Source organism: Pelmatolapia mariae, linkage group LG10_11, assembly GCF_036321145.2.
Source record: "Pelmatolapia mariae isolate MD_Pm_ZW linkage group LG10_11, Pm_UMD_F_2, whole genome shotgun sequence".
NCBI classification, from domain to species: Eukaryota; Metazoa; Chordata; class Actinopteri; order Cichliformes; family Cichlidae; genus Pelmatolapia; species Pelmatolapia mariae.
The window spans coordinates 49,704,637-49,731,675 of record NC_086236.1 but is presented as its reverse complement, the minus strand read 5'-3'; the positions used below and the strand labels follow the sequence as shown (position 1 = coordinate 49,731,675).

The 27,039-nt window shown below is 42.0% G+C and overlaps 1 protein-coding gene across 1 annotated transcript in view; it reads right to left on the bottom strand.

The window, feature by feature from the left end:
* The window catches only part of znf407 (zinc finger protein 407), a 156,432-nt gene that overhangs the window by 45,334 nt on the left and 84,059 nt on the right, over positions 1-27,039 (bottom strand). Inside the window, exons 6-8 of the mRNA XM_063488067.1 lie at positions 17,315-17,481; positions 8,523-8,606; positions 6,152-6,272 (exon numbers count right to left, since the gene is read on the bottom strand). Coding sequence (XP_063344137.1) covers positions 6,152-6,272; positions 8,523-8,606; positions 17,315-17,481 — 372 coding nt within the window. The remainder of the gene's footprint in view (positions 1-6,151; positions 6,273-8,522; positions 8,607-17,314; positions 17,482-27,039) is intronic.

The window sequence follows — 27,039 nt, the reverse complement described above, 5'->3', positions numbered from 1 at the left end:
GTTTGATATTCTTTCACGCCTTTATATTTTGCTCTGATACTTTCTTTTCTTATAGTTTTTCAGCTGTTTGTGTAACGGTGCTGGGGACAGCGCCTGCTACGAGACCGCTGTGCATCTAGAGGCCCATTGACTGCATTACAAAGATATGTCTGAAGGCATCTGTTATTCAGTATGTATCATTTGCAGCTGTATGAAAGCTATATAGGATTAGTGGTGTATTCTGTGTGTGCCTGAGTTTGTGGGTCTCTGGGCCGGTCAGATAGGGCAGGGAGCTACTGCAGGGTATACGATGTAACTATGTCAGCCCAGAGAGTAACACACAAACCTCTGCTGATTAATGACGCTGCCTGACCTGCTCCCTGGCTCTATCTAAACCTGCCCATAGACACACACAAACACACTCACACACATAAGTGAAGCTCTGAATGATTAAGACAAACATGCACATACATACATATGGAATACAGACATATAGAAAGGCCAGTTTGAGCCAAAATAAAAACAATAAATCTCTGACACTGCTACACAAGTTCGAATATACAGACATGAATCCGTAAACACACACAAACGCTCGCGCATTTAATGCATCATGCAAGCAAGCATGTGCGGTGTAGAGCACACTTTCGCACACAATCATGTGTTGATGGATGGGGCACTCGTGCTCAGTTTGGACCTGACATTCTCGGACAGTATAATACGCAATTACTCTCCCTTATCACCTTGGCTGGGACAATAAAGCCTCACAGTACCATAGCTCACACCAGCCAAGGAGAGAATTTGTTTTCACTTTTGCAGAGACACCTCTCTCCATCATGGGGGCCATAGTCCAGCCTGGCTCCACTGCGGCCTAGAAAAAAAAAAATACAGAGCGGGCCCTCACTGGTGTCTGTTTATGCTGCACAAAACACATAAGGACCAGCCAGCAGTGAACAATGAGGGCTCTTCATGAGGCTGAAGACCATGTTTTGGATGCAGTCTCAACAAAAGAATGAATAAAACACATTTTGAGAGCGTTGACCCAGAGCACTAACAAATAAAGAAATGTCTGTTTGGCCAGTGGATTGCAGAATACTTTACAGATGAGCACTCAGGAGCCACTTTATTACCTACACACGATCAACTACTCGCCAAGGCAAATATCTAATTAGCCAATCACAAGGCACTTAGACATGGTCGAGACAACTTGCGAAATTCAAACTGAGCATCGGAATGAGGAACAAAGGTGATTTAAGTGCCTTTGGCTACGTCCACACTAATGCGTTTTCGTTTGAAAACGCATCGTTTTCTCTCCGTTTTGGCCTCCCGTCCACACTGAGATGGCGTTTTCCCCGAATGAAAACGCTCTCGAAAACGCCTACATTTGAAGACGGTGCTAATGCGTCGCAGTGTGGACAGCAAAAACGGAGACTTTTGAAAACGATAACGCATGTTAGTCATATGATGCAGTCATGTGACCAATTAAACAAAGATAGTGGAGGGAATTATACAGCAGTTGTTTAGTTTGCTCTCAATTTTGACAGCCCTGTTAAAGATTAATATCAGTTTGTATATGCTTCAGATAGCTTTTCTTCGAAGTCTTTAATTCTCACTCGCTTTTGCAACTTTGTACTTTTGTATTACTCGCAGCAACAACTTCACCTCATTGTCAGTCCATTTATAAAACTCTGTGCTTTTCCTTGTCATTTTGCTGCGACGTTTCAACGAGCTGGAAAGTAAATAAGCGGCAGACAGAAATGAGGCAGGCTGAATCTTCTTGCGTTTCACGCATGCGCAGTACTGGAACGTACGCGTTTTCGGCCGTTTCAATGTGGACGCACAACTCTGTGAAAACGTCTGAAAACGCTAGCGTGGACGCAGAGCGTTTTCAAATCTATCCGGGCTAGTGTGGACGTAGCCTTTGAACATGGTCACTGGTGCCAGACAGGCTGGTGTGTATATTTCACAGACTGCTGATCTTCTGGGATTTTCCCACACAGCCATCTCTAGGGTTTACAGAGAATGGTCCAAAAAAAAGAAAATATCTATTAAGCACCAGATCTCTGGGTGAAAATGACTGGGTGATGCCAGCAGTTGGAGGAGACGAGTCAACAGATGGCTGTGGAGGAGAACGTAACTCAGCCTCTAATTACAACTAAGGCATACAGATCGCTTTTTTGAATGCCCAACATGTTAAACCTTCAAGCAGAAGGACTAAAGCAGCAGAAGACCACCCTAGACCTGTCAGCTAAGAACAGGAAACTGAGGCAACATTTTCATGGTAGGTTCAGAATTTGGTGTAAACATCATGAAAACCTGGATCCATTTTTTGATCTTCAATGGTACACACTGCTGGTGGCAGTGCAATAATGTGAAGGATATTTTCTTAAAACACCACAGCCTACCTGAGTACTGTTGCTGACCATGTCCATCCCTTTATGACCACATTGAACGCATGATGTGATGGCTGCTTCCAATGGGAAAATGCACCATGTAACAGAGCTCACTTAATATCACACTAGTTTCTTTAACATGACAGTAAGTTCACTGCACTCAAATGGACTCCACAGTCATCAGATCTCAATCCAATGGAGCACCTTGGCAGTGGTTGAACAGGAGACTAACATAACAGGCTTAAGGCTGACAAATCTGCAGCAACCGTGTGACGCTGTCATGTTAATATGGACCAAAATCTCTGAGGAATGCTTCCAGCACCTTGCTGAATCTGTACCATAAGGAATTGGGGTACTTCTGGGTGTCCAACCACGTACTAGCAGCATGTGCTTTATAAAGTGTCTACAGGAACTGACCTTAGTTGTCATTTCCATATTTTATCCAACAAACTGTCAAAAAATTGCTGTGATTACTTTCTTATCAGCCTCATAAGCAAAGCAATAACAGGTTCACAGGCAAATCACGGCCATCTGTTGACTTTTCATTGGCATACGGACAAAAAAAAGAACTTTAAACTGTCTCATGCTCCTAAATTAACACAAATGATGCTGTTAAAAAATGCATTTAATACCAAAAGTGAGCTGATTTCTTATTCGAAAGCGGGAGCATAAATAGATAAAATTTGAAGCGGAGCTAAAAGGTTCTAAAGAGAGCGCGGGTGGATTCCTAGGGGGGCCATGCTATCTCTCAGATATGGTAATGGCGTAATTGTCATATTAAAACAACACAACGTGCGTTTAGGAGTCAGCAGGTGTCACAGTTAGTGAAAGCCCACACCAGCCCTCCTACTATACACTGTATTAATTAGTCCAACGCTGTTTCAACTTCCTCCCCCACCCATGCACTCACCATGGGAATCAGCCATACTGATGCTCATCGGATACATCACCCCTTCTCTGCCACTTTCTACTTCTCCCCTCTCTCTCCCCCTTTATTTAAGCCATTTCCATATTCCTCCTCCCAAAGACTGTATGGTAATGGGAGAGGTGTAATTGAGAGGCGCTTCGTTAGAGGAGATTTAAATGCGCTTCTTTGTGTGCGTTAAGAGTTGTGGGGGGTGCAGGGTCTGTATTTGTATCACTGGTGCTATTTGGATTCTTATTCTGCCAGGGAGGCCCAGTTATCATCATTAATGCCTCTCCCTCCTCCTTCGTCTCTCACTTCACTTTTACAAGGTCGCAAACCTTCCTGCCACTGACAGCGAGCGTGTCGTCCTCATAGCCGCCGTCGCCTTGAATTGGAAACACTGCTTTAACAGGTAGATTGAAACATGAATGGTGCGGCATTCAATAAACAAAACCAGCCCCACAGTCATGGCGATGTGGCAGGATTCAGAGGCTACATATCAATTAGACCGTTTTAGATGCCACTGTGACTTTAATGAGAAAAAAAAAGAGAGTGGGAAAAAAATTCCTCCTCTTTGTGAGCGATAAAAACGATTCCTTAAAAATTAAAGTAAAGAAGTTTCGCAGCTTGCATAAACAGCTGCAGAGTAGTCAAATAGACATCATTAATTGACAGCCCAGGACTCACGGTGCAATATCATTAGAATATTTTTACCACTATTTCCCATCTATAATTATCCCCCCTCTATTATCTATCTCTGTCTGAATGGTAGATGAGTGGCATTTGATAGATCATTTACTCCCTGCTCATTTACATGCATTTGAGAAGCAGCCTTGATGGGGATAATACTGCATTAAGTGAGAAACATAGCTGCCATTTAACATGGGTAATACAGTACTGCAAATCAGATCTATGCTACATCTATAAAACAGATACATTTTCTTTGGGCAAGAACTGTCAGTCACCTAGCTGCTTCATTAATGCTTCAATATACAATATTGCTCTATGGCTGCATCCTATATATTTCATAAGCCCGGCTTGTATTACAAGGTCAAACGTGCTAACTCATCTACCAGCTCCTTATCACGGTCAGGCCACGAGAGACGTCACGGTTTCAAACATGCATTCAGACAATAAAAGCCAAGCAAAGACGGGACCCCTCACGGCTGTCTAGGGCCCCACGCATTCAATTCCTCATCCTCACATTAGTGAGCCCAGCAGGGCTTTTCCACAACGTCCCTACACCTCCTCCCACCTTTCTTCCTCCCTTCGGGACCTCTCTAAACCCTCGGAGGCCACCAAAATGTTAATTGGGCTTCTAATTTACTGTTTCATTTGCTGCTATCTGTAACAATCATTATGTATCAGTGAAGGATCACAGGTCTGTATACAGTATCTTTCCCACTGTGAGGTTCAATCAGTGGAGTGGTTTGATATGAGTTTAAAATTTAAACAAAAGTAAAATGTAGGCTTGAGGATCTTATAAAATCTAATCCTTATGTGACTCTTTTGCACGTACACCCACTGACCTGATGAGAGGGACCTCTGTATTTTTATAGTGCTGTGTGTCTTTAGTGTGCAAAATTTTAAGCAACAAAACTTAAAAGAACGCTCCTAACATTAAAATGTAAGACAGTGAAATCTGATAACTTTCACACGCATTTTGCTCAAAAATAAATGTTTCACCTCATGACGATACTTAGAGTCAGGAGAAGAATGAGGTACAACACACTTAATGCTAGAAACTACCTAACAACAACAACGAAAAGGTCAATCTGAGTGTTGCACTCTGACAAAATATTGGGAAAAAATCTGTAGTAGTAAAACACAGAGTTGAGCCAACCAATCAGGAAGACAATACAGTCACTGGTTATGTTAACAAATTAGATTAAATACAGGGCATAACCAAATATAAGCAGGATTTATCGTCTCAGAAATGAAACTTAATTAAACCTAAATTAAACAATAAAAGACCTCTGCTAGTCGCTTCCTACACGATACCCAAAAGAGACGTTCTGTGATAACTTTGGACACCGGGAGATAAAATCCTTTGATAATTGCTGAAGAATAGCCTGACTGCAGCTATTACTTCTCAGCATTTCATTTTTTTCCCCCCAAGTTGAACTGAATACAAAAGACAGATGAAATGAGTCAAGTGCTTCACTACGGCGGAGCAGGTGTAGCAAGCAGCTGAAATGACTTTGTCACAGAGGGGAAAAAACGAATGAAGAGTACATCTAAAACCAATGATGGGTTTGAGATCATTCCCTTTCACACTCTTCTGCCACATCCTGACGAGGAAGCGCGGGGTGAGAGAAAGACAGAAGGGGGGAGGAGAGGAGAGAGAGACAGAGAAAGATCGAGAGAGATGGAGATGTGCAACGCCAGCCAAAACTTTTTCAATTTCACCGACAATTTCCTGTGTAATTACTGATGCGGTATGATGGTGTTTTAATGACAGGGACCTGCCAGTGACAGTGACATTGTGTGTGTGTGTGTACGTGTGAGGGAGAGTAAGAGTGTGTGTGTGTTGGGGAAATCTGGCTGGGCCTGTTGATGATGGCAGAGTGATGAGATGGAGCCGTGCTGTGGAGATTAGACCTGTCTGCCCTCCACGTCTCCCACACACCCGCCACACACAAACAGATATACACACACACACTCAAAGCCACTAGCATTAACACCCCACCCTCTCCCCCAATCCACCAAACTACCCCACAATGCCACCTGCTATCTCACCAACACACACACCACACTCTTACAAACCCACCCCCCCACATCCCCATCCTATCCCCACCTATCAACCCTCTGATCATCAGTGCCACGGTGGCAGCCATCAGCGCCACCAACCGTGTGGAGGTCAATGAGGCGGTACCTGTAGTCGCACCAGGGGCAGCGGTACGGTTTCTCCCCGGTGTGAACACGTTTGTGCCGTGATAGGTGGGACTGCGTGGTGGAGGCGAAGTTGCAGAGCTTACATTTGAAGGGCCTCTCTCCTGTGGGCGGAGGGATTGAAAAGATAAGAGACACAGACAAGACAGCAGTGATGAGACCGCAGTGACCCACTAATGTGAGCTAAAACAAACATGCATACATTGAGAGATAGCAGGTAGCAGGATTTATCTGACAATGGGTGTAGGTCCCTCTGGTGCTGGAAAAAAACTTTAATTAATAACTAAATATAAAATGAGGAGCTGTGTTAAACACGACTATACAAAGACTGAACACAAGGTTTTGTCAACTGTTGTATGAAAGCTGTAATTTTAAATCAGTTAAACATATAAGGGAAAAGCTCTGGCAGGGTTTGCGTCTGCTGAAGAAAGGCCATTTAAGGATGTAAGTGGAGAAAGTTTTCTTATATTTTTAAGTAAAAGTTGAATAACAATAAAGGCTGGGATTCAAAGAAAAGTCACTTGTATAAAAGCATATAATATAATATAAGGTTAATGGTAAAACTATGTATAAACAAATACAGAAGAAGTTGAAATGTAAAGTAAGAGTTAAACACATATTTTAGATCCAGCTGAAATGTGTGTTCTGTAAGAAGTTGGTTGTAGTGCTGTGTTTTCAACCAAATCAGTTCATCTCTCAGCGGGACTGGAAACTTATGTATGGATTTCGAAAAAATACGATGAGTGAGATTTTGATGGTAATCCAGATAAGGCTTTTTACTGTTTGTACTGTAATTTCCGTAACTGAAGCACGGCCATTAATCTAACAGAAATAGCATATGGGCTGCACAGCCAAAGACCTGTAAAGAACTCTGAAAACACACACAGTGGGTATCTATGTGGTACAAGGATGAGGGTGGCCTGGTCTGATGAGACATTTATACAACAGAGACACCTGGATGGTTATTGTTCACCTAGGGAAGAGGTAGAACCCGCATGAACTGTGCTAAGAAGGCAAGTTGACAGAGAAAGTGGGACGAAACGTTTGGTCCCCTCATTTAAGTGGACGTCACTTTGTTCCACTTACCTAAACAATGCAAACATACAGCCCTCCTATTAGCAGGATACCAAACTGCAGACACTTTTTGCATGACTTAAGGAACACGAGGAAAAGGTCAAATAGTTTATGTGGACTCAACTTTCCCCAGATCCCAATGCAATTCAGCATTTAGGGGGGTGCCCTGACAAAATATGTCCTATCCATGAATACCTCACTTCACAACTACAAGAGTAAAAGGATCTGCTGCTAACATCTTGGTACCTGATACCCTCAGAGGACTTGTTCAGTCCGTGCTATGATTGGTCATATCTGTTCTGGCAGCACCAGTGGGACCTACACAAGACAGGTATCTTTAATGATGTGGGTTATCATGTTTGTCTGGAGTGTAGGAATTAAAAAAACAACAACAGGTTTTTGTTTTTTACTTGTAATTAATTTTATTTGTGGCAGTTGTGTATTTTTGTTTTTAACGTGACATTTAAAGGAACTTTGTTATGTCCGCTGTTTCTTTAGTACTGCTTCAGTGACATTTATATATTGAGAATAAGATCAGCCATTCACTTCTAGTACATTTAGTGCATGAGAGCTTGGAAATTGGAAAAAGACACAAAACACCTGAACAAAGCTGCTCGAGGAGACTTCAAACACAGAAATATTCATATTAGCACTGGTCGTTAAAAATCTGCATCTGTCAAACTGAGGACAGTCCCCTCATCTGAACCCGTATTGCCACAGATTTGGACATGTGGCTAAATCAGTGGAATTGACACGTGTCAACGTGGCAGAGGAGGACAGAAATTGGCGGTTTCAGGGGGGAAAAATGGCAGCAAAACTGAGGAGCAAACAAAATGAATAATGAAAACCTAAATGAATATTTATAACAGGATTCTTGATCCTTGGACGCCTGCCAGACAACGGCTAAGAACAGTATTTGTTTCACTATCTCAATTTCTCCCCAAAAAAACACTCGTTATTGACAGCCTATCTGAAAAATGCAATTTCCCTAAGCGACAGAATGACATGGTGAAATGATAACTGAAATTAAAAATCTCAGATTCAGTCAGCCACACTGGTACACATGCCTATCACTGACAGCAGCATGTCACACTGATGCGCCTGTGTGTGCGTGTATGTGTGCGACCGAGGGAGGGCAAACGGTTGCCTAAACTACACGGCTGCTCGGATCTCGGTGTCAAACACCTTCTGACATGGTGAAGGCATGAACACGTGGGAATCAGTTTGTGCGACAAGACAAGTTTCCAACACGAGTTCAGGGTGTGTGAGTTGGTGCTTACCTGTGTGTTGGCGTCTGTGTTTGGTGAGGGCATGTCTGGTGCCTCCCGCAAAACCACACAGGTCACATAAATAAGACTTTTCTCCTGCAGAGATAGAGAGTGAGAGAGAAAGATAGTGCTTTAGGGATATCAGCGGTTGTGAAAAACAGAGTGGATGAGAAACCAGAATTATACACAGGCAGCTTGAAGCTTAGCAGGGAAAAATATTTTGCTTAATTTGCTTTTGTTTTTGCAGAAATGCTCTCATTCAAACGCAAATCACATTCAAGAGATTAAAAAATGGTTTAAAGATTAATTTCAGTCAATTAAAAATTTGAAGCTGAAGCAATTAAAGAGGTTCAGAACAAAGCCAAGGTTTACCATACCACCTTAAGTGAACATAAAATGTACACAGCAAAAAAGCACTTAAAAGCTCATCTAAATCTGTAAAAGCAGGCATCTGCTGGTAGCTATGGACCTGAGAGTACACCTGAAACACATATAGTATTCTATGTGTTTTTAAGAGGGGGGGGTTAATTAAAGATGTCTTTGAAAAATGACATAAAGCAACAAAAACTGCTTATTTTTAATTTCTGAAAATGCAGAAGGACATCAAACCTTTACGATCTGTATTTAATATGTGTATTTAGTCTGTTCTGTAACATTCTTTAAGTGAATGCCCATTTTTTAAACTTATTTTAATATGCTAGGAATGTGAAGTCACTTAGAATGAAAAAAACAACTGTGGTTTTACAGCTGGTTTCATTCACTCGAGCATTTTAATCTACACTGTTGATGAAACTGATCCAGGTTTCAGGTGTTTTCCTTCTGTCTGCCTCAAATCAAGATCAGCATAATTAATCTGTCCTTTAATTATACTTTTAATCGCTTTTAATTTTAATACTGAATTAACACGACTCAAAAAACGATCTAGCTAAACAGTAAATTTGCAATCTCAATTATCACAGGGTGGTACTAAGTGAAGGGTTGTTGAATTTGATTTATGAAATCCCCTGAGTGGAAAAGTTTGATGCGGGAAAGAATGAGCAATCCCGTTCTCGGTGGAAATGGTAGCCGAGGAGCCACTGAGCAAAATCTGAGAGCTCAAGTTAAGACAAAGAGGAGAGAAAATGGTTCGACAGGGAAAATGTGTGAAGTGGGAGAAAGGCAGAAGGCGAGAAAAGAAGAGACAGACTGAACAGATGAGCAGAGGGTCTAGTTGGCTAACAGATGAGCCAAGCAGAAGTCACAGATCACTAGTGTATATCCATCAGAGCTCTCATAGCTAACTAATTCCTCCAATCAGATGGATCCGTGTAAATATGTCAAATGGGGGACGGGAAATTGCCAGTGTGGTTTATTGACTGTGATAAAATCTGAAAAGCACCGCTGAACATAATTACATACTTGTCAGAGCCATAAAAATTAGCTTTATTATCAATGGGATGGTTTTGTACAACTTCATTTGGGGGCGATGCCTTCCAGATGGGGAGCACAGAGAGCTTTTTTACACTCCTCTTCTCTTCTCTGCATCTGGCTCTGTCATTAACAGCATGATGGTCTTTTCTCTCTCACACTCCCTCTGTCTACCTCTCTCTCTCTCTCTTTCTCTGTGACTGCCATTGCACACAGCCAGTCACACACTCCTGCACACACACACACACACACACGGCAGAAACATTTGTGATAAGATGCACTCGGGGAAATGCATGCGCACATTTAGAGAATGGACACAGATGTGTATGCAAATCCTCACACAAATCAAACTGCATGCGGTGTGATATATGTCCATGTTGTGTACCTGTACATGTATGAAAACACTGCGGGCGCCACATCGCCCATTTTAGCACACACGGTACGTGCAGCTGAGCTCTCCATCACTTAAATATTCAGCTAAATGCTGATGTTGAACTCCAGCTCTCGCCACATACTGATAACACATTTGGGTGACTCTTCCAGCTGGGCCTCAGTAGTGCTCTGCTCCTCTCCTGCACAGATAGCAGCTTTCACTGAATCCGCAGAGACAAAGCAGCCTCAAGTTTCCTCTATTATACCCATTTAAAGCCACTCGACTGTGAGAAGAGTTTTAATGCAGTGCCACTTAGAGGGGAGAAAAACAGCCTTAAAAAAGGTGCATTTGTTCACCAATTCATACAGGTTCACTTTTCAGTCCCTGTGTGGATGGCCTTTAAAGGAGCAATGTTTTCATATAAATGAATGTCCAGTCTGCTTTTTTTATGTAGCTACACAAAAAAGAAAACTCTTTGTATCAGGTGTTCTAATAACCTGAAAAAAACTAAAAGATTCCTCGAATTTACAAACGCCTTATAGAACGATAAGATCTGCAGAGCAAGCTTGCAGGACAAGCTGAATCAAAGTATCGCAGTTCTCTATAACATGGATTCATCATGATTAAACACTGTACGCAACAAGACTACTTTGCTTTGGTATCTTTAGCATGAGTTTCAGAGTAAAAAAAGAAGGCATTAACCTTCACTTGGACTGTGCAGTGTGCTTTGATCAATTTGAAACATATGCAAAAAAAATAAAAAATTCAACAATGATTCTGTATCAAGCACCACAAACAGGACCCATACAGACCTCTTGAAAAACAACCACAGCTGTAATTGTGAAACAAGTTTTTTTTCTTTCCCCATCTAGCATCCTACTGATTGCAGAAAACCTGGGGTTTCAAGGCCTTTGACTATAATGAATATATAAATAAATAACACCTATATTCCACGTGTCTTTAAACTCTACATGAGTTACTAAGCATCTCGATCAGACCGTTTCTCCCCATCAGAATAACAGCGCGGGTCCCCTCCTCCGCCCTCTCCATCTCTCATTACACCCAACGCTACAAGACCCCACCACAGAAAAATCTATAGCCATCGATCCCTACGCCCAGCCGCGGTCGCCACAATTATTCTTGAGGAGGAAACGTTGGCGATAAATTACATGTGCGCTTTTCATCTGTTGTTCTGCAGGGTGGAGCACTCCCAGGACCAGGGTGGGGATGGTGAGGTGGGGTAGTTAAAAAAAAAAGTGACACGTTGCTATCAACATTGTAAGATCTGACTGCTAAAAGCAACATGGTCCTTTCAGCCACTTCGTAACCTTGAATTGACTGCAAGCATGCATGACTCGGGTTAACCTTTGCATTTAATAGGTACACTAATGACTCTTATAACTTAAAAAAAATTTCACCTTGAAAACATATCTGTATCCTTTACCAATTTAAACTTTGGATCTAGCCTGAATTCATTTTTAGACTGTGAACCCTGACCTCATACATCAGTCTTGAAGGCCAGATATACAAAGCTGCAAACAAATGCAATTCAAGTCACAGATCACGAACAGCTATGCAACTGAGTGTGCACAAAATCCACACACTAAAATGTCCTAAAAACACAGCTCCCACTAATGCATTTGCACTGAGAGCCCTTAAACTTTTTTGGGGGCTATTTGAAAATAGCTATCACTTCGTCTCCTTTGTTCCCATGGTACACCTCAACTCTCCGCCCTTTACTGGAATTAAATACACCTTATTGCGAGACAATAAAAGAACTTTGAAGTCAAAATATACAACCCTTCTTTGCATGTGTGTGCGGATACATATATATGTGTGCGCCTGTGTGCGTTTTAAATAACCCCGGAGGAGTCTGCATGCAGCTATAATTGCCTCCCTCATTAGTTATGTTTTAGCAGGAGCGGATGGGAGGGCAATTAATTTTACCGCTTAATTTTTGACACGGAATCCGCTGTTGTATTGATGTGCTCGCCATTTTGGGTCTCATTTTTCAGGGAAATTAATTGACAAAGTGTGAAGATTTATCAGCATATCGCCAGATTAAGCGACAAACTGAAGCAATGAGGAAATCAATTGTGGCCCTGTCGCTGTGTCCAGACCTCCTCTACCCACCCCACCACCACCACCACCACAATGCCCAAGAGCCTGGGAAAAACTGGGTGGGTCGGATTCAGTCCACTTATTTATTTTTTGAGCCGCTCATTCATCAGCCGTTACAAATGACCCTGGCGGCTGTCGACCACTAGATCCCCCATCAACGCCCTCTACCCCCCTCCCTCGGACTGGTCTGTGAGCAGGGAATGATTAACATAAAAAACACACAAATCAGAGAGCAACAGTGAATCCCATTAGAGGCAGGAGAAGGAGCGCAGAGATTTTAACTTTTTTTAAGCTGTCCTTTTAGGGAGCGGGGCTCAGCTTGTCACAATCAGCAACTCTATCCATGGGATCCCACTAACTTGATTTTGGTCATCTAGACGTTGCGTTTTCAGTGGGAGAAACCTCACCTGACTGCAGGTTTCCCCAGCCTTATAAACAATATATTTGAATAATGGCCAAAACTAGCACCACTGACTAACAATGGTCCATGAGGTCAGTTTCAGGATCATTAATATGCAAATTTTCATGACCAATTATCAGTGGCCATGAGTAACAAGTCTTTCCCTTTTCTCATATCCATGGGATGACAATTATCTATCAAGCAAATGTTAACGGCTGATATCTTAGAAAAGAAAGCAGTCAGATAAATGATGTACAGGAGGGAAAGGAAGAGTAAGAAGAACAAAAGGAAAAAATATCGTAGGCGAGTTAAGTACCCATCAACTGACTCATTAGAACCATTGATGACTTTCATGCCAATCACAGTTACAAGTTTGCAAGTAGTTAAAGCAAACCCTCATTAATAAGTACTTATTTCTTGTAGTCAGTAGAATGTTTTCACATTAAAGAAAGGATATGAGGTTACTGAAGCTGTTGGGAAAACAGTAGGAAAGGTGAAGCTGGTGGTGCAGGGCTGGTGGGTGTGAATGTTTCTATTTTGAAGCATGTGTCTGAAAAACAAGTATTGTAAGATTTAGACTGACTCTGAGATCACCAATGAAGTTTATGTTGAAACTCCAGCCACTTCTCTCTGAGACAGACACAGTGGGCAAAGGCAGTAAACGCAGGCTGAGTGTGAGAAAAAGTTTTTCTGGGGTTAAAATTAAAATTAAAAACAAAACAAGATAAAGTAGTCTATGTGCAGTCAACAAAATTTAGTTTGCCACATAGAACAACTTTGCTGTAGGCTGAGAGAACTCATCCCCCTCTGTCCCTAATACCTCCAGAATGCAGGGGTGTGTCTAAAGGTGGTCATGGGGTGTCCACCTCTGAAATTAAGCTTTAGTTACTAAATGTCAAGCAGATTTCAATTGTTAAAATGAAATATACATCTACTAATAAACTATGCTATATTATTATAGTTTAAGCTATGCAAAGAAAAAACTTTTTTTCCCATGTATCAAATGTTAAACTGATGAAAACTAGATCGGTCACAGATGCTCTGCTGTTCATCTTATGTCACTCTATTGTACCTTTATGTACCACTGAACATTATATTGGCACATGAAATGCTAACACTCATAAAAGAGGGCATAAAATATTTTGTAGCTTCTGAAAAAAGTGATTAAAAAATCACTACAAAGCAATATTGAAGTCCAAAATAAGTTAAATAAAAGCAGGCTTCTCATTTCAAACCAACAAACAACAAGTGACAACTGTTGCTAGCACATTTCAACAGTTGTAGCTAGCTAGCAAATAAAGAAAGTCACCTCTATGAAGTAACTTAAAACAAATGACAACTCTTAAAGGGTCTTCATATAGGATATGCTACTGAAACGACTGTAGACAACTACACTATGGTGCTAAAACTCAAACAGGTAGGCTATGAGTAGATAATCCACTAAACTAAAGTATCGTCGCCTAATTTTGGTTTCTTGTATTATAAGTGTAATAAGGAAATATACAACACTAACTGTCTCACATCCAGTAAAAAATAGTAACTGTTTACACTGATTAGAGATAACTATCAACAAGTAGGTAGCTACCAACAGAAAGTCACTACTGCTGCTTTAATGAGTAATATCTAAACGAGGACTGCCGCAGAGTGACTTTTGGTGTGCTGAATTATTGAAAATCCATTTTCAAAAGAGTTCCCTGAAGTTCGGAGAGTGGTAATTCTCTGGTCCTGGTCAGTGTTTAAGAAAACATGCTATTGCTAATCCTAAAATTATATTTTTTCAGAGGAAGGTTTCAAGAATATACATGTTTTTGTCTTTGCATGCCGTTTGATTGCTCAGCCTATGCTCAACCTGCCCATAGTGTTCCAATTTGATGCTCTAACTGCTGTTTTGAGCGATTAGGAATCTTGTTTTAAGTGTTATAAACCAATCAAACACACCTGACATAAACCTAGTCAATCAGAACTTGTAACTGTGATGACGTTCTCGATGTAGGGATGCTTTGGTTTCTCTTTCCTCGCGTTGTGACGTTTAATTTTACACTTTTACAACTAATGAGCTACGTATCATTACACTCTGCTCCAGTACAAACACAGCAGTTAGTCATCGTCCTGCGAGCCTCTACATAACCCAGATGCATGTACTCTAACTCGCATCCCCTCCATTACTGACTGCTCTGTTCCCTGGACAGATTAGTTCAACTTTTAAATCTCCTAGTTATTTTATTAGTATTGCATCTTAGCCCTGTGAAGGAGACGATTTATAACTTTTAAACAGATCACACATATGCAGATAATATTTCAGTGTGTCAGGTTGGCTGCTGGAATGTGATTGCAATGATTGTAAAGCTGTAGCTAGCCGCCCTAACCCAGCACCAATTATAACTGGCAAAGGAGTGTCGGAGGTCACAGCAGAGCAAATTGTGTTAGCTTTTTTTGGGGCGTCACTAATCAAGTCAGGTCTTGCTGCTGACTAAAACGAAGTTGTTTCAGGTTCAATCTTAATTCTCCTACTTTTATATTTCTTTTTTGGTCACCCATGATCTTTCAAGTTCCTATATTCAATCACCCCCCCTCTCAATCGCTTAACTCACTCTCAAGTCTGTCTTTCCCGCTGCCAAATTCACACAAACACACACACACACACCACAGCGTACCATCCCACACCTCTTCAAATGACAGCTAAGTGACAGTGTGACGCCAGCCACTTGATGGGGAATGATGAGAGCTGGAAACAAATGAAAATAAAACATCTAATTATGTCAGAGGCGCCTTGACGTTACATCACTGTTAAAACACATTTAAAATAACATTCAGCAAGCCTCGCACTGACACACATAGAAACCCGCGCACACAGCAGGCACCCGTGACGGATGGAGGGCTCTCCTGCAAGCACTCAGTCAGGCTGTCAGGCCACTGGCTGCTGCTGCTTCTGTCATTGACTTAAAAGGGCATCAAGGAGCCATGTGTGGGACATTACTGAGGCCGAGGGGAAACTGCTGGGCTGCGGCATAAAGACACTTTCAAAGAAACTGACTTGGGCTCCTATCGAGGGGCTATTATTCAAGACAGTATCCTCCCACCGCCCACTGCACCATCTGTCCATCCAAAGTTTTTAGCAAGTTAAAGAAGAAAACCACACAATTCAAAGCAGTCCTAAAGTGTTCTTTACTGTATGTACAGAAATGAAAGGGAAGGATGGAATCAGAGGGGAAATGCACAATTAAAGTAATCATTCATCTCAGTGCAAAGACTCACTGGCTGGTTTCATCGCTTCTAATCAAGCGATTCACTTTGTAGTGGAACAAGAAAGCGGCTAAATTACTGATTAATGATTGGTTATTGGTTAGTTATAAAAAGTAGTTTCCAGGTGAGGTCAGAAAAGATCTTCTGAATTGCCAGTTGAATCAGTGTTGTATCCAAAAGCTGTCGATAAATAACAGATTTTTAAAGAAATGGGAACCTTCTAATTCCTAATGCTTCTCTTTTTGGATCAAAGGTTGGATACCTATATGAAAGGACAGAGAATCATAAGTGGGTTTTTCCTGCTTTTTATTTTTCTGAGGCAGCTGCAGCTCAGGCAGTAAAGCAGGTTTTCCACTAATCGGAAGGTCAGGGTTTGATCCAATTATCGAAGAAAAAAAGCCTGTGGTGTAAAGAGCTTTCAGCGGTCAATAAGACAAGAAAAGTGCTACATAAATGCAGTCCATTTTGCATCACTGAAAAAACCCCATACACACAGGATTGGTGTAAAGCAAGGAAAAAAACAAAAATACTCTCGATGATCAGATGGACTTGATGAACACACACTCACTGACCAGCTGGATTTGAGGAAGACACACTTGGCGACCAGATGGATTTTTGGGGAAATACACATGACAACCAGTTGGATTTGAGAACTACACACTACCTTAATTTCCACAACATTCGAGCATCCAAGTCTGGAGGATGGCACAAAACAAAACAAACACAAAAATTCAAACATCCCCGTGCTGTTTTGCTCGTCCCTTTGGCTATTAATTGGCCGATACAATATCATATAACAGTGACAGTCCTATCGGGTTCAGAAGGTGTGTTTAACCATCTAGCAAGTGTCTGCAAGAGCGCCAAGAACTAGTTCTCGACTTTCCCTGGATGTTGAAAATCAGTACAGATGGACAAGCTGAGGCTATTACCGGCCAAAAACTTGCGTATATTTATTCCAAACAAAGCTGTGAAGATTCATAATTAATGTGAGAATTTCACAGTTCACATAAACTTCATTTTGTTGAATAGCAGATAGCAGCTATAGAGGAATGAAAAAGTACATTTTGTCTGATCCAAGCATAGCCTTTTTTGATAAATAACCCTTTGTCCCAGACTCATAAAAGCACTGATTGCCTGTATATACATATAAAAAAAAGGCTAATCCCATGAATTTTTCACTTCAGAGTGTGTCAGTCAGTGTGTTTATGGAGGAGCAGCAGCAGTAATGGTTCACAGTGGAGGTTGCTAACTCTGTCTCACCCGTGTGCGTCCTGTAGTGGTCCTTCATGGCTGACAGGTTGAGGAAGGCGTAGTGGCAGGATGGCCAGGCACACTTATATGGTTTCTCTCCACTGTGCAGTTTCATGTGGTTGTTGAGGGCCCATTTTTCGCTGAAGGAGCGCTCGCACAACTCGCATTCAAACTTCCTGCAGGAGAATAAGATGGGGCAGGTAGGAATGAAGAGGAGGAGAAGGAGGGGGCGAGGGGGAGAAACAAAGGGTTATTTACTGATCCCAAAGCTGACGCAAAACGCTAGAAAAATCCACCCTGTGAGAGAGGAAATGGAGGTTGCTGGGTAGTTGCACTCACAACCACGGAGCAGAGGGCCATATGATTGTACGCTGTACATCTACGCCCACACTCGTGCACACACACACACTCAACACCCACAGAATGCAGCTGGCTGCTGGTGTGTCATGTCTGTATAAGCAGGCATTGATTTTTCTGTCCTGGCCTGCCACCTCCACCATTTATTCTCTGCTTTGCACCAGGGCCCAAAGGACTAGAGAAATTCTGTTACAGTCCACACACACACACACACACACCCCGCAGGGCCAGTGGGGAGAATAGAGTTCACCTGTCCAGCGTCCCTGACCACTTAGCCAGGGCTAAATGAACAGTTAGCAACATTTTACCTCCCGCTTCATTCTCTCGAGGCTCTTGTATTAGAGCTTCCCTCCACCCAAACTAATCGTCTTTTTTTGTGTTTTGTTTTGTTTTTAACTAACCGCTCACATCATCAGCATCAGCGCTCTCACCTAGCCTAGCTTTAGATTATCAGTATCAATCCAATGAATGTAAAGCACGATGTAGCGTTTGTTGAGGTATTTTGTTATAAAAGCCCCTGTTATGCGAATCAGGGCAAAAATGTGAATATGCATGTCATTCTGTCTTCGCTCTGGACATCTGTCTATTTTCGCACCCACGCCTACGACCGACAAAAGCTGCATGTTCGCTCTCTGTCTTTTTTTTTTTTTTTATGTATTTATTTATTTTAATTCAGTGTGTAGGATGTTTGCACCTATAGTCATCTGCTGTGTTATTAAGCTTCACGAAAAAAAACACAAAGAAGTAAGAAAAAAAAAACAATAGAAAAAGCCCGCGCTTGAATTAATCTTTACCCCCGCGCTATAATTTAGCTGCAGAATGACTAATGTGCGAGTCATAAACAAATGAAGTCGGGTTTTGGGGAGCATTCGTCTTGCAGCGAGGGCCATGTTATTTTAGGGAGGGCGGCTGTCTTTAAGTCCTGATTGTGTCGCTTAATCCCCGTGGTATCTGTTTCATAGCGAGCAGCATGACACTCACCTGAACAAATAATGACTCCGAGCAGCATGTAGCATGTGTCTGAATCAATAATTCAAACTCATACATCTTCCTTACTGGAAAGGGGGTTGTTGTTGGTGGTGGTGGGGGGCAAAGGAGAAAGAAAAGGAGGCAGGGAAAAAGGAGAAAGGAGGGAATTAAAGCTGGGGTGGTGGAGGAGAGGAGAGAAGGGAATGGTGTTGGGGGGGTCCTGGCTTCCGTATCAATCTATATGTTCCATAAAGATGAGTCAAAATGTGATATGGGTGTCAACCTGCACCGGTTCAGACTAACGTCACGTTACCAGACAGGATGGAGGAGATTTAAAATGGCACCTTCATCACCTGGCTGTAAGTGCAAGTGCATTTATAAATAGTTCCATTTTCCTCTTGTTCTCATCAACGGACTTGGCAGGCATTTTATTTGACCAACAGATGTATGTCTGCATCTGCATTTCCTTCCCTTTCCTTCCTCTCTGCGGTATTTATAGAACAGCTCGTCGCCTGTGCCACCACGGGAGAGGTAAATAAGATGAGTGAAGAGATGCTATCTTTTATTGTAAGCATTATGCACAACACTCCTGCTTTATGAGCTAAACGGGCCATTGTTTATCACAGGGCGTAATCGCAAAGTCAGGCAGGCAGGCAGGCAGGCAGGCCTTTACGTGGGAACGCGGCATGCTGGGATGGAGGTAAAAAGAGAGAAAAGGAAGAGGAGAGGAGAGAAGATGGAGGAGTCAGTGCTGGCAGAGTTGACTATCAGTGGGGGTTTTGTAAGGATGAGAGGAGGGTTTGCGTCTGTTTTTATGGGATCAGATGGAGCGCTTTGATCTTGTCCCCGCATGTCAGATCCCGTCACGATCCACCGTCTCGCCCATACATATGCATACTGCCTCTAAACAGCCAGGCACCATGCAAAAGAACCACGGTGAAGGGAAGAGAGATAGAGAGAAAGAGAAGCGGTTTGGTGAATGGGTTTGTGTATGCATGCGTGTGAAAGAGCAGGGAAGGCGAATATGGGGAGAAAGAAGTAAGGCAAAGATGGAGGTTTGGAAATGAAAAATATTTGGAAACTTTTTATAGGGGAGGGAAAAAAAATAACAAATATGTGCCAATTCAGAGTCAACAAAACCCAACAGAGTTCTCAAACTATTTTAAGAAGGACTTATTGGGCGGGGAGTGTGTGGCTTCAGGAAATGACCTGTTTTGCTTTCAAACCTCCACGTTTATCACTCCTTAACGGGGACCTTTCATGCTCACTTCCTACTCCATTTTTTTTAATTCTTGTGCTTTGGAAGAGCAGCTTTATGTGATTCATGGTTCAAAATAATCCTTTTTTCTCTCATACCAGACCTCAGTTCATCAACTACGCAAAACAAATTATTTTAGCTGCTCTTGCTTTAAGGTTACTTTCTTCTGATTGGCTACCTTTTGCAAACGGAAGGTTTGAACAGGTCGGTGGAGCTTCTCTGATGATAGCCAGAACTGTACACCTAAAGCGACTGCATTAAGGATATGCGCGCTCAGTGCCCTTGACTCATGAGGATAACGCACATATACACTGACCACTCTAACACTGTAATATCGTATAATTCAGAAATGAAAGAAAATAACCTAAATGTAGGACATTTTTTGCAGAATACAGTCTCACAAATAATTACAATAAAGTAAAATAAAACTATCTAAACATTAAATTAATTAGATTCTGCTTCTGCTACCAAAAAATTGGGGTTAGACACAGAGTTTTACACATAGATCCTCCTTGTATTTGGCATAAAATCAAATACACTGAGCTACCTGCTGTGGCGACCCCTTGTGACAAAGGAGCAGACAAAAGTAGTTGCACTGGAACTTTTAGTTGCTAACACTTTCAAATAAAGTTCACGTTCATGGTCTTTTCGCGCTACTTCGACTAAAATCCAAAACTGTCCCACACTCGAGCTGTGAACTCCAAAAATCCATTTGGACTGGAATCTTCCAATACTTAGGTGGTTCACTAGTTCACTAGTGTGTCCTTGTGTGCAGAGGAGCACATGCAAAAAAATCTCAACACAAAGCAAACAAGTGGACAAAACCAGCCTGACGAGAAATGACAAAAACATGTCGCAGCATATTTGTTTTCCTCTTAGCTCAGGCTCGTAATTTTACCATTTATTTTGTCAAGAATTCAGGTGACATTCTTATGTAAACAAAAACACATAGAAGCACAATATGCAACTCCGAGGCCAGAAGGAATATCATTTTTGTCAGCGTATGTGCAGAAGTAAATGATATAATCCATCCATCTATCTAAGCTCATGTAAATAAGGTTTGTTTGTGATTGTGCCACTTGTGCTTCCAATATATCTTAACCATTAATCAGGTATTTTAATGTATAGATTATATTTGTTTCGTTCTAATTGCAATCGTTTGCATTGTTTTTCTTGGCCTTCGTTCGCTCACTATACTGCAGTTTGTGGTGTGTTTTTGGGAGGTTAAATGACTTGGATTTACTCTACAGCACTCTGCTTATGCTTTGTTCTTAGCACCACTTCACACATCTCAAGTATTTCCTCCGAAAAAATAAAAAAAGATGCTGATCCACTTCTTGGTACAATCTCTTCTTTCTGTTCTGGTATGTTATTTGTTGTATATCTGTCTTTTAGCGTGGCGTTACTCGTCCAGACTACATCCAGGAAACGTGGAGGGAGCAGCTGTGATTGGCACATGCAGGCACGGGATCAGGAGCTGATTTAGGGGGTGTTTGATTTGGATTTTCTTTTGCTTTGCTTTCTGTTGGCTGAGCATGCATTCTCAATATCTTTCAATCGCACTCACTTAATTATGGGAAGCCAAAATCATGTCTAAAAACTGCGCATTACAATTTCCAGCATTTAAAAAAAAAAGGTTTGTTAGTGGATAACAAGTATTCTTGAATCTGAAAAACAATTTGGCACTCTATTTGTTTGGTCTTTTTGGTTTTAAATGACCACATACAGAAAAGGATAAAGCCAACACATGACTGTTTTAACTGTGAAAATACATTCAAATATAAAAAGAGACAGAGAAACCCATTAGTTAAAAGTTTCCCTTCTTGTTTTGCATGTTTTATTTTCATATTACTGTCAAGCACTGATTAGCTAAGGCCACAGAAGGCAAAAAACCCATCTGTAATCTGAAGCTACTTCTACTTCTACTCATTATATCACTGCCTTTCAGCCTCTTGCGTGTCTCCATCTCCTCCCTATGTCTTTCCTGCTCTCTTTCTTTTTCCCTTCTGATCACAAACCAACACGACATGATTGACACCATGTGTGGATTTATTCAGAGATGCAGGTGACTCTCCTCCCTCCTCATTCAGCAAACTGCATGCTACTGTGTCTATACTGTCACTGATTACCATATCTATACAGTAATGTGATCCTGCTGTCAGTTCAGCCATATAGAGCTACTGTCAGAACATCACAGGCCACACTGGCCTTAATTGTGACAGAAATCCCTCAGGAGGAGCCTCTATACCTCTTAACAGGCCCAGAAAGGAGGACCTGACTCATTACCATATACTCACTATCACCCCCTAGTGGTGAGGTGGTGCCATGTTTAGGGGACCTCACAGAGGATTACTGTGTGTTAGCACAGTAATCATGTGCTGTTGATGTAAACTGAATGACAGAGTGTTTAAAAAGAGCACGATTTTATTATGATTAAGACTAAAAGATGTAAAAAATTATTCTCTAACCAAGAAACAGACATTCTCTGATGTCAGAGGTAAGAGTGGCAGTGTCACCTCTGCTCCTCCTGACTGCAAGTGTCCATCAAACTTATCTATTTATTTATTTTTTAAATCAACTGTACTAATTATGTTGGCTGTTTTATGTTTTTTTGGATGGCTAACATTTATCTCCCTGGTTTCCGTGCTGTGTTGGCCGGTCGCTGTAAGAGGAAATAATCTGTCGATGCTCTCACACTGTAACACAAAGACAGAAAGAGGGAGAGAGGCCGACTCTCGCCTCAAGCCAAACTGACACAAACAGACAACTTCAAAGTGAAGACTGTTGTTTATTTGGCGAAGGGAAAGAGGGGGGGAGGGAAAAAAAGAGAGAAAATTTATCTGATATGCAACTGTCAGGAGAGCATTTTCACATGCAAAATAGCGAGTGAGTGAGAGAGATTACCTAGAGGGAGGAACATGACAGCATTCACTAGGGTCAGGATGGATCATCATCTTCAGCCCCCACCTCCTCCTCCTCCTCCATTGCCTCTCTCTTTCTCCCTCCATCGCTCTAACTTTATCTCGCTTGCTCTTTTCCCTCCCTCCATCCTTCCGTTTTTTTCCTCTTCCCTCCATCCCTTTTCTCTCTCATCCTGTTTTCAGACTCCATCACTCTGCACTTCGACAACCCGGCAGCTTAAATCCAGACTAAATTAGCTGAATGAAGATTAAATCATTTGGCCCTGAGCTCTCCAAGATATTGGGAGGAAGACTGAGTAAGCCTTAAATGGTGTCTGACTGGGTTCGGACCTATATATGTGTCTGAGGAGAAGCTATTCCTTCAATGGCAGTCAATTGAAACCTGATTAGAGGGGGGTGTTGGGTAAAAAATGGCTAAAAGATTAAATTCCTGGGACAACTGTTTCCTAAGTAAGGGCGCCGGCTTCGTTATTTTTCGTTTGCGCGCACTATGTTGACCGACGACAGGCTTGTTCCCGGGCTAAGATATTGAGCGGGGCAACATCATCGCTCACAGCGCTTAGGAGAAACGCTTTAGAGAATGCGCTGTAGTCAATGTGGTCTGTGGGTACTCAAATCAGTTTCCTAGATGGTGCTAGTTTAACATTCAAATGAACAAAGGCATCCATCCCTGGCCTGCTGCATGAAACAAAAAGGACAAACACTGCAGTGGGAAAAAAAAAAGAAGAAGAAAGAAATAAAGAAAAAGAAGAAGAGGAGACTCTCTTAGGAGTAGGTCTGCGCAGAAGGGCATTTTAAAGTGAAACAGCTACTGAGTTATATCACACTGAGACCAGCAGGAGTGTAAAGCCAGCATGTCACACAAAACAACAGCTAAAACCTCCATGAAGAGGCCACATGTGTCTGCAGAGCATTGTAGATGAATCTCCTCGGAGAGGAGTGCCGCTGCATATGACTGCAATATAAACAACGGCACACAACAGAGATGCAGCTGCTGATTTATGTTTACCTTCAATCCCGAGAGAAAGAGGAGGAGGAGAAGGCAAAGAAAAAAAAAAAAGATAATGAAATAAATAATAAAAGACCAGGCCCATCAGATAAGCTCCTGTTTATCCCGCTGTAGGGCAAATACAAATTGTCAATTTAATGAACACGGTGGACGTGATGAAAGCGGGGTGAAGGAGCCTGCTGCCTGACAAACAATCAGGAAATGTTATCTTAATATTGTTGCGATGTTATTCAGACCATAACTTAGGGGATGGGGAGAGGCCATGACTACAACGAGGTGGCATGGAGGGGAGAGGGAAGCAAGCGGAGGCGCAAAGGCCAGGTCCCTCTGTGGTGGCCGTGTTATTGCCTATTTTTATTATGAGCCATAGCTCAGTAGCCACAAACACACTTTTAAAATGCACAAAGGGTAAACACGAGCATGCGCACAAACTTAAATTACAATTTATTTTGTTTTTGGGTAAAAGAATGCAACACCACAAAGCTTAATAAAATGAACAAAAATGCCCCCCCACCCGCATGTGTACGCACACACTGGCCTGACATCTTGCTTCCAGATGCAGTTAACTTAAAAGCTTAATAGGGTTTTTTTTTTTCAGACTATTAATCACAATGTTTCAAGCAAAAGAACTGCAAATCAAGAGCTCCGAAAAGCTTCCTGCTGAAATTAGCAGCCGCTGAAAAGTACTGAAAGTTTGATTTGTGTGACGCGGTTCGGTCAAAGGCCTCTTCCCAGCACCGCCACCCATCCTTTAAACGGCACTTTAAAAAGCGTCCAGATGCTTCGCAGCTCAAAGTTGTTGTTTTTTTTTTTGGGGCGAGTCCTGAATTTAAAGCGTTCCAATCTGAGCAGCCACCAAAATTAACTATTATCTCCATATTTATATATTGCCGGCACTAAATTGCGTCGGGAAGAATTACTATCAATATGAATATCTGCAACAATAACTCAGCCGCTGTGCTGAGGACAGGATACTCTTTATCAGGCTTCTGATAGGCCTTAAATACAGCACAAGGCAGCCATATCAGAGCTTTTTCTCTCTAATATCAGGCCGCATTAGCACCTCGTAAATCAAATTACACTCCTAGAATTTCATTAGGCTCACCTGCCAGCGCTGCTGTGCTGCAGAAATATTTATGTTTTTATGCTGCGATTGTGTTCTCTCAGGTACACAAAAGGGAAGCAGAGGGAGGGGCTGAGAGGGGAAAGAAATGGGTGATAAACCTAATTATCTTTTAAGAATACGGGGAAAATGTGTCATAAATTGTGGCGATCCTGAGGAGGGCTGGCGTTTGGAAGCCTGTAGGGCTGAGAGTTGGGGGGACAAGCCTGCTCCACTGTTTACCATCTTTAACCGGGGCTAGACTCCCGCAATCCAATTAGCAGCTTCCCCAAATTTGCTCTAAACAGAAATCAAACAGGATGATGTATGACGCCGATCAGCGGGCCCTCGACAACCAGCTAATCTGATAAAGCCCGAGCAAGACTGCTAATAGCGCAAATACTTGTTCAAACTGGATCCAAAACGTTATGATAGGAGTCTGTCTTTATTATTTAATTACCTCAAAAGAATTTCACATTTCCATTTGTTTATTTGCTGTTGTTGTTTGTTCGATTGCATTATCCAGATCATAAGAATCTCGGCTCAAATTTGCTGAATGCAAAAGCTCAGGCGGAGGAAGCAGGAGAGGAGTTGGCTGTGGGGAAGGAACGCTGATATTCCGTACTACTTCTTTCTTTCCCATCTGGAGCGGCCAGGATGGCGGAGCGTCTGGATATGGATTTTGATTAGACACAAAGGGAAATGACTGAGCCAGTGACTGTAACGACAGCCACTTAATAAAAGGTACAGTCTATACATCAAAGAGCATCTAGCTGTAAATCATTCGGTCTTGTAACGACTCGCATCCCCGTCCTATTACTGAGCCCTTAACAGGCCACTCATATTTACTCTCCAGCCCCAATATAATTTTAGAATAATGAGCTTTGTCCCTTATCTAATTAACAGGCATAGGTTCATTCATTTTTTGGTTTTCTCTTCCCCGTCTTCCCACCTTTTCCTTACTGAAATTAGGAAGCAGGGTTATTTGCTTAACTCTCAAATATTTAGCAAATTTGCCCCGTGCCACGAAACGTAAAAGTTACACACAAATACGACTGATGTGACCGCGTTGCATCTTGTGCATAATTGCAGTATGTTGCAACTGGAGGGTGTTTATCTAGGATTGTGTGTGTGTCTGTATGTGTTTGTGTGTGTAACGGGGGTAGAGGGGTGGGGGTTGTGCTCCAGTGGGCAGAAGTAAAAGACCAGGTCCATTCTCCCTCTTATTACTGGAATTGTAATTCAATGATCACCTTAGATCACATGCGTGCCATAAATCAGATAGGCTTGACAGAGGATGAAAAATTGTATTAATAATGTGAAACTTATTATACAGTCCCAAATGCTCCCTTGATAAATGACATTGTTTGGGCCTGACAATGATTGCATTTAAAACATTATTTCTGTTTTCTGCTGGTGTGTGCGCGCGCGCTGCTGGACACAGCAGCCGTGGCTTGCTGGGTGGGGAAGACAGAGGTGGGGTTCCCGAGCTTCATAAAATATTCAAGATGTTTCCCACCGTTCTCTCTTGAGTCAGTGGGCAGGCGATGGCCACGACAGTAAGGGTATAAAATCTGTGTGTGTGTGCGTGTGTGTGTGTGTGGCCAGCAGAAGTGAAATAGCTGGTGGCTCACCGCAGCGCAAACACCCAAACTCCCAAACCACAGAAAGGAGCCGAGTACATCTTCAAGTCATAAAGCAGCATACTCCCACTATTATTACTACACACTGAAGTCAGATTTTAGCAAATGTGAGAAACTGCAGAAAGGAGCTGCGCCAGGCTAATCGTTCATGAACCACTCTTTTATTTTTCCCTTTTTTTCCCTGAATAAGTGATTTTGGGGGAGTTTATTATTCTTCCTAACTCAATTTATACAAGAACGCTAATATAAGAAAAACAAGTCTAGACTTGATTTAAACTAGACTAGCTTGAGAGAGAGCCAACAAAGACATGAAACCCCTAAAAAAAATAAAAATAAATAAAATAAATAAACAGCCAAATACGGCGTCTGCACTATTTCCTCCTTTCATTTCTGCATCATATCAGAACAAGCAGAACAAGCTGGACTGGACAGTGCAGGGTTTAATTACACGAGTGCGATTTACACTCACTAACAC